Source organism: Tamandua tetradactyla, chromosome 18 (genome assembly GCF_023851605.1).
Source record: "Tamandua tetradactyla isolate mTamTet1 chromosome 18, mTamTet1.pri, whole genome shotgun sequence".
Lineage (NCBI taxonomy): Eukaryota > Metazoa > Chordata > Mammalia > Pilosa > Myrmecophagidae > Tamandua > Tamandua tetradactyla.
In genome coordinates this window covers 25,822,911-25,834,580 of record NC_135344.1, presented here as the reverse complement: position 1 = coordinate 25,834,580, position 11,670 = coordinate 25,822,911, and the positions used below count along the sequence as shown (strand labels likewise).

The 11,670-nt window shown below is 31.7% G+C and overlaps 1 protein-coding gene across 1 annotated transcript in view; it reads right to left on the bottom strand.

The window, feature by feature from the left end:
* Positions 1-3,853: 3,853 nt before the first annotated feature.
* TXNL1 (thioredoxin like 1) overlaps positions 3,854-11,670 on the bottom strand; it is a 55,799-nt gene continuing 47,982 nt past the window's right edge. Inside the window, exons 7-8 of the mRNA XM_077135382.1 lie at positions 10,394-10,498; positions 3,854-4,088 (exon numbers count right to left, since the gene is read on the bottom strand). Of these exons, the coding sequence (XP_076991497.1) occupies positions 4,059-4,088; positions 10,394-10,498 (135 nt within the window). The 3' untranslated portion in view covers positions 3,854-4,058. The remainder of the gene's footprint in view (positions 4,089-10,393; positions 10,499-11,670) is intronic.

Sequence of the window (11,670 nt, the reverse complement as noted above, 5' to 3'; positions counted from 1 at the left end):
GCCACCTACCTCAGGCATTGTTGGGAGGGATCCCTTTCTGAGAAAGAATTTTCCAGGAGACAAAAAAATAATTGGACTGTAGAGGCTTTCAGAGAAAATGGAACACATCTTAAGAACTGCTGATAAGCAACACCTGGTGATAAACCAGTTTTGGTCCAGTAGAGACCTTATCAGAATGGACATGGCAAACTATCAATGCATATCTGCTCCCCACTTTGTAAGGCCACCCTACGCATAATGGAAACTTAACGTCAGCCAATCAGAACATTTTCTCACTGGTTTCCATGTTTGCCCTAAACAAACGGTGCTCCTTACCACTTTTCAGTTTGGTAAGCAAATGATCTGTTCAATTTTTTTTTTTTTTGCATGGGCAGGCACTGGGAATCGAACCCAGGTCTCTGGCATGGCAGGCAAGAACTCTGCCTGCTGAACCACTGTGGCCTACACTCAAATAAACTTTTAACATTCTAAAAATGTTTTATTATATCTTTGACAAAAGTTATATCTCATAAGATTTTAGTATTATCCCTGTGAACAATTCCAGTAGTATATCTACATTCTAAAGTTATGTTTATGGGCAAAATGAAGTTTTTTATAGAATTCATACCTTTTTACATGGAGCCCAAAGTTTAAATGTGATCTTCTTAGCCTGTAAAATCTCTGCTCAGCCCACTTACTCCTACAGTGTTGGGCAAACAAACAAAAATTATTGATCTAAATATAAACAACTGTTTGAATTAATAATGTGATTAAAATGATACCATAGTCTTCCTTAAGCATTATCAATTAATGATAAGCCTTAATTGGGAAATAAAATATTCAATGTTTAAAATTCATTTAGCTAGCAAATATGCCACATGCAAATTATAAAACAATCATAATGTGTATGTTTGGAAAACTTCATAAAATGTACAATGGCACTTCTAATAATGAGGTGTAGGTGTTAAATGAACATTATAGTCCACTGAAGTTTTCCTTTAGTAGTTCAGTGAACGGATTTCTCAAGGCTACCTATGTAAAAAGAAAAACTATCTGAGATGATTCTGGAAGAGATTTAAATTTATACAAATTTATATATCTATTGATCAATGCAAGCAACATGGATAAACCCTAAATTATCTTTCACTCTTAAAAGCTTAAAAAGGAGAGGGTTTAAAATTATTTACTCAACTATAATGCTTTATACTTATTAAGTATTAAAAATTTATTTTAGACATTGAGGAACATAGGAAGATGTAAAAACTGTTTTAGGTTAAAAAGAAACAAAGAGCCTTTCCCCATATCAAGTATATTAATGGTAGCCATAAATAAAATGCTAAGATGTTTTTTTTGATATGCCTGTGGATGAGCTAAGATATCCATTTTAGGTGGTTAAGTTTTCCATATGTTAATTGTAAAAATATTTCTATCTTCATTATTTTCCTGAAATAAGGAAAATATTAAGTAACAATAGTTATTACTATAGCAATGCAGATATTTGGTAAGAACTACTTGATATTTTGAGAACACAGTTTTGACCGCTGATCAAATGGTATCTAAGTTAGTTTTTAATACTTAGAATTTAAGAACTTTGCTATCTGAAAATATAGATTTTTTTCCCTTGTTGCCTTAATTTTAAATTAGTTTATGAAACTTCCTGTGCAAACACAGGCTTTACAATGACTACACAGATCCTTTATTTAAATATGCCAATGGTTAAACTAAGATATTCATTTGCGGTGGTTCTAAGTGTATTGCTTGTTTTCTTAAATTAAAAAAAAGAAGTTAAAAAAATAAAATGCTAAGGACAAATGAACATTTAACAAAATACCTATAAACGTTGCAAAAAATATTACATCCTCAAACCTTGTGACAAGGATGGTAGACAAGTTTTAATTTATGTGTCAACACCAGTTCATTAAGTGACTGCTTCCAAAACAACACTGAGAGTCGGGGGCAATCTGGAGCTTGATGGCAAAGAGGCCCAAAATGGATTGCAGAGACCTATCATGGGCAAAGCCACGCCATGGAAACTAGTGTGTGCTACTCTCGCTCTCAGTCTTCAGCTGACAAATACAGGCATTCTGATATGAAATACAAAAAGTAAAATATTCAAATCAAGGGAAAATATAGTATTTCATTTTGCTATTTATGACAAGAACAAAAATCCTGTATTCCTAGAAAGTATCATCTAATGGATGGCTTTAGTTAAAACTAGGATTATATTTTTCAAATGCTGTTATTCATCTATAAAATTTAGTGTATCCCATATAAATGTTTTATATACACACGTATGTGTACATATATATAATCTTTTATTCTTTTAAGAGAAAACATAAGGATTTCAGCTTGAAATTTTAAATAATATCAATTATGCATGTTTATTTGTAATATTAAAACTTCCCATAAGTGAAACATGTTACAGTTACCTATAAACATTAATTTTTCACTATTTACAATTTGAATTATGGAATGCTTGAATATGGCAACCAATTGTGTTATAGAAAAGTCAACAGTATAAATCTGATGCCCAGTCCTTTACAAATAGTAAATTACTCTTAGTGGGTTTTCAAATTGTCAAGTATAAATAGGATGAGGTCAGCGATACTTAAGATGAGGCACTTTAACAATCACCCAAATAGGTTAAGTGTACAAAAGTGTAAAACAAAAGTCTAGATATTAATCTTATCCTTGATTTCAGATGTGATGAATCTAATATGGTACATACACAAGGAGCATTATCAATTCTTATTTTTTGCCCTGTTGCTTCTACTTGAACCAAGGCTACGTAACTAGGAAATACATAACAGATATTACTACATATCAGTTAGTGTGCTAACACACAAATGAACTAAAAATTACCTAATGACACGTGCATTTTAGAAAGTGACTATATCAACACTAAAGCTTCTGCATAATTTTCTCATAAACATGTAAAAATACATTGGTCTCCCAAAGGCAAACTATATTTCTACCATATTCTTAGGCAAAAATGCCCCCAAATAGCATTACACCATTATTAACTGAATCACAATTTATAGTCTTATGAACCCTATTCAAACAATGAATTTTAGAAGTACTCAGTGCCATTAAAAAATTAAAATTTACCAGTGCTTTCTAGTGCACAACTTATGATAAAAAAGTAATTAAGACCAGATGTTTTGTCTTACCAGTCTTTTGTGAAAAACTTTGAAAGCATATACATTTGGCCAACTCAATTTTAACATTAAATTATGTTCCCTATATAGGTACATTGCATATTTTGATGGTTTAAATAATAAACACTTGATTAATCATTCCTATTATTTCATGAATCCATAGTACTGTATTATTCTCAGTTGTCTGATTTCAGCATAGCTCTATTAGTAAAGAAAATGGCTAGCTCAATTTTTTAAAGCTTACCCAGAAATTAAAATATTGGTACAGAATTTTTTATCTCATTAATAAATGGTTTTAGGTGACAGTTGTTGAATCTCAATAAACCTGTTTATTCCTGGTAGTAATCTGAGTAGTTTTTATACCCTAGATACCCAAAAGTCCTTTAATAAAAACGAGTTAGTACTTATTACAACATGGTTAGCTGTTCTGAGTCCATTTATGTAAATCACTTTTATTTTAAATATAGTTTAAATTTAAACCTTTACAGTATTACATAAAAAAATAACATTTTTTGAGAACTGACAACTCTCGTGTGTGTCTATGTGTACACATGCACACATATACCAATGTGATTCCCTAAGACAGTTTTGTTCCTCTAAAGAGAGAAACGGGATTTCAATTAAGATGATAAACTCTTAAGTCTCAAGTAATATCAGAAGCTGGCCAATTCTCAAATAAATGAAAAGCAAATACACTTATTTGAAACGACAAAATATAAGCTCGGCAAAAGTACTGACTTTTATTTACAATCGCATGTATCAAGATTACAATAGAAACACTAGTGAAACCATCTGAACAAAAGCAATGATTTATTGGTAATGGCAATAAATGAAACATTGACAGTCTCTGGTGAGAATCAAGCAATTATCCAGGAGCTGTAGATCTGATTGCAATTATGGCTTTCCAGTGTCTTTTGTACCTTAGTGACTCTCTCCTTTTTTGCCAACTACCTAGAAAAACAAAAATAACTTTATATGTACAACTTATTTAGAAATATGGGTTAATTTAAAAATACCAATATGGCAATCATATTTAAAACCTGGTATTAATTTTTTATTCCTCTATTATTTTTGGCATGCAATGTATTTTCATTGTGGAAGCAAACTGTGATCCACCCTCCCCCACTCCCAGTCTCAAAGAATTAAAAATAAAACACATGCAGGCTATTTTAGTTTCTCACACTGTTTTAAGAAAAAGTAATGCAACTTTTCAAAACAAGATTGACAGTTTAAAAAGTTAATAAAAACACTGCTGTATGAAAAAAAACACATTTGGCAAATCATTTTTAGGCAATTAGAAATCAATCACAAAATAATCTGGAATTAAAAGAGTATGCTAAATTCATGTCTTCATGTCCAAGATGACAAGCTTCTAGACTTTATCCTCAGTATGTAGACATGCAATAAAATAGATACAAAATAACTAAGTTTGCCTGGTTTCTTTAAAAACAAAATCCTGGTTGCTAAAAATGTAGTGGCATAAAATTTTAAAGAATAAGCCTGGTTTTTATCAATAATTCTAGAAAACAGAATCTCTGTGAAGGGTTCTAAAACTATGTCCTAACTGAATAATTTACTTCAAACCATTCTCAAGGCAGAAATGTCTATAGAGAAAACTACATGCAAGTGATCAGTAAATGTGTATTTGTATGTAAAAAGATTTTCAGGTATATTTGTAAATGTCATGTTCATATTTGTTCCAAGTGGCAGTGTCTATACCAAGCAAAATTTATAAAGGTCTTTACTACATGTCTGCTAAAGTAGAACACAGCTGTGTCAATGCCATACAGTGAGAGAATATTATAAAAACATTTTTAAATGAATTCCCAATCGCACAATGCTAGACATGCCTTTTACCTGACTTCATGGAAAACCACTTTTGTTACTTTAAAACAATTCCTCTCAAATTCAAAAAACCATGTTAGATAGTCCAACAAGATAGAAGAACACTAGATAGGTAGTTTCATAAAAGGGGAATACGGATAAAACTATAAAATTCAGGTTTTAAGAGCCACTAATAAGAGGAAGTAGCACTATTTGTATCAGAAGTGAACTTAAGCCAATAAATATTGAAAGCATCACTGATCATTATATTATTTGGGAACGCACGGAACATGGAAATATTAGATTAAGCAGAAGAAAACAAAAACAGTATTAAAAATTAAAATTTCAGCAGATCTGACACAAGAAGATACAAATCTGCATACTGTTTCACAGGTTGATAACTCTCAACTTGCCAATGTGTACTCTCTGTAAAAAAGAAGAAATCAGCATTCCAATATGGTTTTCCTGACTCCAAATGCAAAGTTCTTTGATTCATTAAATCTCAGACATATAAAAATCTAGGTACATCAAAATTAAGTGTCAAAGATATTTATTCAGTAAAAAAGTCCATTAATCTTTTATGCCAATATTTTAACTCAGCCTAACATTCATTTCCTAAGTCCTTCAACCAGCCTTGCGTTCACCTATCAAGCAAAAGCAGAAGATATACCCACAACCAATTATCAGAAAGACTTCTGGGCTTAATTTCCAATGAAAAAAGAAACCCACATCCATCAGCTACAGCCTAATCAATATATTATACTAGTACTAATATAAAAACTTGAAGAAATTGCTATATTTAATTTCAAAAATGATTTTATAGATCCTAAAAAATAAAATGTAAACTTTAGAACTAATTAAAACATAATCAAATAACTTCTTAAATCTGAAAATTTGTAACAATGTAAGTTTTATTGCAACATTGCTTCTTAAAAAGTAGTACAAAATTAAATGAGAAATGGGTGGTACAATGGTGGCTCAGTAGCAAGAAATTTCGCCTGTTGAGCTGGAGACCTGGGTTCAACTCCCGGAGGCTGACCATGCCAAAAAAAAAATTAAACAAGACAACAGCAAGTGAAAAAATAACAAAAAGCTGGGTGAACAACATTACGTATGGTGATGAAATCAAAGCACCTAGTTGCAGCCCAAAACAAAAACAAAAACAAAGGCCAACTGAGAAACATGACTAAGATGAGATTTGAAGAAAGAGATTGTTGAGGAAATAAAGGTAAAAGGAAAGCTGATCCAGATGACAGAAGCTGTAGATATCTTGCTTCTCACTAACAATGGTGAGAATACGGGAAGGGTGAGAGCAGACAGGTGCTAGATGAGCAGAGAAGCAAGGAGGGGAGTAGAGTAAGATAAGGTCAGTCTTTATATTACTTCATTTTTAAAAATCTTCTGTTTTTAGTTCATTTGAGTTGGATTAAAAAAGCTGAAAAATAAACAGACAGAAATGTTACAAAAATAGCTGACATGGTGAATGGCCAGTTTAGAAAAGTCTATTTTTATTACAGTGATAAAAATCTGCTCTGCTTTTCACATGCACTTCATTCCCTAAGAAGCAGAAACCCTAAAATTTTGCTCATTTTTATAGACATATTAATACTTTTGTATCAAATAAAGTGATCATGTTAATGGCATTTTAGCAAAGGAAACAACCACTTCCAATTAAGATGGTAAGCTTCTCGTGCTGCAACACAAAGAATCCACTCACAACAAATAACTTAAGTGATTATTGTAATCTGTACATGGTGTCTGTAAGATGAACCAAAAAGAGACAAGCGGAAGGATTATTCTACTCTGATCAAATCTGAAAAGTTCAAATTTACAAGGTATAATAGCATGCAAGGTGGTCTAAGATTTCTACCCATTCAAGAGTCATCAGCATTACCTTAGATTTAGTCATCTTAAATGACACAAGAAGGTCAATAACATTCTGAAAGCTAAAATTCTCTAGAAACAACTCACACAATATAAAAATGTAAAATGAAAATGCTAAGCATTTAATCTATTTACTTATTTATTAAACCATTTTATAAAGCTCTTTGCTGTATAAAGAAGTACCAAAATTTTCCTCCCTGCACTTATAAAGTACATGCTAAAGCTGTTGTGAAATTTTAAATTCTAATTAATGTATGTTAATCCCTTTCTAAATTCAGAATGACTGAACAAGTAAAGGAAAAGGCATGCTATACTGGACCTGTCTTTGAATGAATTCTACCCCTTCCCATCTTCATGTCCAAATTCCTATTTTTTCTATAGATGAGAACTCATCACTATCCTTCCTCTATTCAAACTCTATTTTCAAACTTAAGTCAAGGTCCTTTTCTTCCACAAAACAGCCTCATAATTTTCAAGTCATTATTGGAAAGAAAAAAAAGATCACTGGGCTGTGAAATTATGAGAATACTTTGCAGAGGAAAAGCACCTTGAACTGAGCTTTGATTGATTTTTATTACCTTTCCATAATTATTTTGTACATTATCCTTCAAGATTGCAAGCTCACTCTGAACAGAGATCACAATTAATAGATTATATAGCATAGTACTACAGAGACAAGTACAGTACCACATATCTGTTATTTCCTTCACTACAAACCAAACTCATTTATAATTTTAATAGACAACTATCTCTTCAACTCTAACTCTATCTATTCAAGGACCAAACAGGACCAAACAGCTACAGTTAAATTCTCTGATATTTTTTTTCTTGGCTATATTTCTCCTAAAGTTTTTCTTTGAGTATAATATAAAAACAATGAAATTTCAGCTTACTTTTGAGGAAAAACCCTATAAGACAATGAATGACTACAAGCAGGACAAATCTTATTCAGAAACTCCTAAAACAAAATGTAATGCAATGTTAAAATACATAAGAAAATCATACAACCAATTAAAATTTATCAAACAGTAAAAGCAAGGGTAGGCCCAGAACACTGAGGAGGTCCATTTCTACTAATAAAATTATTCTTCCAATGGTTCTCAAAGTGGGGTTCAGGGAACTGCCTTATGAGGCCCCTGAGGGCTTTACAGGGAGTCTACAAAGTCAAAATAACTTTCTTAATAATGCTAAATTGTTATTTGCCTTTTAAACTCTCAACCTCTAACGAGTATACAGGTGTTCCAGATGCTACATGAGGTATGATATCATAACTGTGTGATACCACAACGGACCTAATACAGAAGCAAATTTGGGGTGAGAATTCTATTAACCCAGACTTTAAGAAATCTCTTAACAGTAAAACAGCACCTCTCTTTTTACTAAATAGGTTGTTTTGGAAAATTTGGTTATTTTCAATTTAAAAATGTTATTTATATTAACAGGCCATGATTTTTGTAATCTATAAGTAAATAAATATTTAAAGCCTCTCTTAGTTTTGGTTTCTAACATGATATTTATTAGATATAGCCCCTATAAGCAAAAGTTTTGTGGGCCTCAGTAAAATTTAATAGTGTAAAGTGGTCCTGAGAGCAAAGGAATTTGAGAAGTGCTCATCTAGTAATTTAAGCAAGGTAATACAATATTAGCTAAATGAACAAACTGCTATCTTGAAAATAAACACAAAGACTTTCAAGCAAGAAAATTCTAACACCTTTGCCATCCTAAAGACAGCCCCCAAAAGGCAGTTTGGCAGTCAAAAAAGAGAAAGACTAGGCCAGAAGTGGTAGAAGAAGGGTATTAAAAGCAGAAACATAGGGTGCATGGGTGGTTCAGTGGTAGAAAGCTTGCTTTCCATGTGGGAGACCTGGGTTTGATTTCTGGACCATGCATCCCCCCACCAACCCCCACAAAAAACAAAGCAGAGACATGAAACAGATTCTTAGATGGGCGATTATTAATACAAATTAGAACACTATATCCAAACAACAGACTAGTAAGAGAAAGAATGTCCAGAAGATAAAATGGTGCTATTTATGGGGGAAAAAAAAGGAAATTAAATATCAGCAAAAGCTAGGGTGTGAGTGGGAAACCACAGCAAAATTATATTATGGGCAATTAACAGGACTTCTAGCCATATCTCTGATGAAAGAACTAAGTTAAAAACAAATTCTGCAAAGTTAAAGCCAAGCCCAATGGCATTTAAGGCAAGATAGCAGAGTAATATAGGAGACAGCCAAAAACTCTTTGTTGTTCACACATTTTCCCAACAGTACATATTTCATATCATAAAAAATGTAGATGTTTAATTTCAGCTTCTTTTGACCTGTAATAATACATGTCAAAAACCTAGATTTGAGAGAACTAAGCACATAATTATTCTTGCAGCTCCCAAAAGTTAATTATATTGTGAGACAAATGAGTTATCTATATTCAAGTTTTTCAAATACGGTAAAAATAGCATAAAATTTTATAAGAGTTTCCACTGTTATGCATTTTATGACTTTTTCTATAACTGAATTAAATCAGACCCATAGATAGCATTAACAAAAACAGAGTTCTCAAGATGTGTGCAGCTTCAATACCCAAACATCTAAGTCATTAAGCTGGGGGTTCTTCCTCCAGGCATCAGGAACCTTAGGGAAATTCTTCCTCCCTTATAATCACCTCAAGTTCTAGACAGAGACTAGAGCCCCTGTGCTGCCACATGTTTAAACTGTATCTAACAACTGGTGTTCTATGCTGATAAGCTCCCCCTAGCTTCTTTATGTTCTGTGGTTGTAGATTAAAAAGTCACCCTAGGGAACTGTTACTAATTAGATGCAGTTCCATGAATGTAAGATAGGATTAGTCCTCATTTCTAAAGGCTCCATGTCTACTATAAATTCTTAACAAAACCTCAGGATTTGCCCTTTAAAAAAAAACAAAATAAAGTAATAATAATTTTAAACACAGACACACATACGCACACATCTAAAAACCTGCCTGTTTACCATAAATTCATTTGCTGAAATCTGCTATTTCAGTACACAGAAATGGTGGTTTGGAAAGTTAGTATCTCAGTGTTTTAGTAAAACTAGTTCATTCTTCTTGATTAACATTATTCAAGTTATTTTACATATGTTTTCATCAAAAACAGAGATATAATCTTAATATCTACAGTCCTTAAAATCTCACTACCTTTCAAAAAATTACTTAACTTGCTCCTTATTTTTCCATTATTCCTCACCTTTTCTACAACCAAGCTATTATCTTTTCTTACTTAGAATGCCATTCATCAATAGACACTGTATCAGTAAGACATCATTTTTTTAATTTTTTATTTTTAAATTTTTTAAATTTATTTTTCTTTATTTCTTAAGACATCATTTTTACTAACAACTTTTAGCTAGATATCTAAAAATGTTAGGTGATTTTCTAGTTTAACCTTATAAATTTCATGACATGATTTTGGATCTTCATGGTTTGAAATTGCAGCTATTAATGTATTTGAAATTATTTCTTTCAAATTATATTTTTACTTCCCCTAAATACCATTTAAACAAACTTACTCGTTTGAAGTCATTCATATTTGTTGCCTGAACTGGAGTACCAATAAAAGTAAAATATGAAATTCTGGTTGTTTCTTCTTCACCTTGATTGGACTGAACAAATATCTATAAAAAAAAAAAGACTTTTTACATTTATAATCGCAATCCTTTTATGACTGACCATGCTTTAAGTTCAATAAATTTATTTGGATTATTAATAAAAATTACCTCACTTATCTGTAAGCATTAATTTAAATTTTAACATTTAGATTAGTACTTCTATAGGACTCCTAATCACAAAGTTTAACCCTGTAATTCTTACTCTCCCCAAGCTTATCAGGGCAAGACACATATACAAGTTCATGATAATTCAATGTGACAGCATGAAAGGGTAATAATCAAATTCTTTTAAAGAAAATGCTTAAAGAACAGAATGCTGCTGAAAATGTTATTACAATTATAATTTTTCCACTATGGAAAATCTCTGTAGTTAAACTCTTTCTGATATTCATTCAATCAATTTCCTAGATTATTAAAAAGAAAAAAAGGCACGCAACTGTTATACTGTACCCTCCCTAATTTTTTAATCTTTAGACTTTACTTTCTATTACAAACTTCCTTCAACATGTTAGGAGACAGAAGCTCTACCAGATCCTTTTTAGTGGATCTTTTAGGATTTGCTCCATTTGTAAAACCACATGACTCTAGATGCGGCCTGCTTAAAAATACTGCCTCACTTGATTTGGAGAAGATATACTTCACTTCCATTCTGAAATCATGTACAAAGGTAGGTTTTTGTTGTTTTCTAAACAATGGCATATCCATCTCAAACTGAGCTTACCAATAACAAATTCCAAATCTATAAAAAGTGGACTTTTAAACCAGGCCTCCCCTTATTTGTATATACATTTGCTCTCTGAACTAAGCATAGCAGTTTATATTTACTGTATTTAAAATTCTTCTACTTTGATTAGGATCTCAGATCAAAACTGTTTTTTGAATCCAACTCTTCTCATCCTGTGACTTCTCATTTTATACCTACCAAAAATAGTGAAGGAATGCCTTTTGTGTCTTGATTCAAGTCACTGAGTAAAATTTTGATTAACATAAGACATGGTATATAAAAACTTGAGCCTATCACAAGAGGATTACATTCGGTAGTTCTCAATGAGGGAAGAGATTATAACACAATTTCTGGGTAAAAAGGCCTTTTTCCAAGAAATGAATGCCTTTTCCCTTATCACTAAGTAAAATAAAAGGTGTTTTTAACTGGGGATGTGTTACAAATATGAAATTAA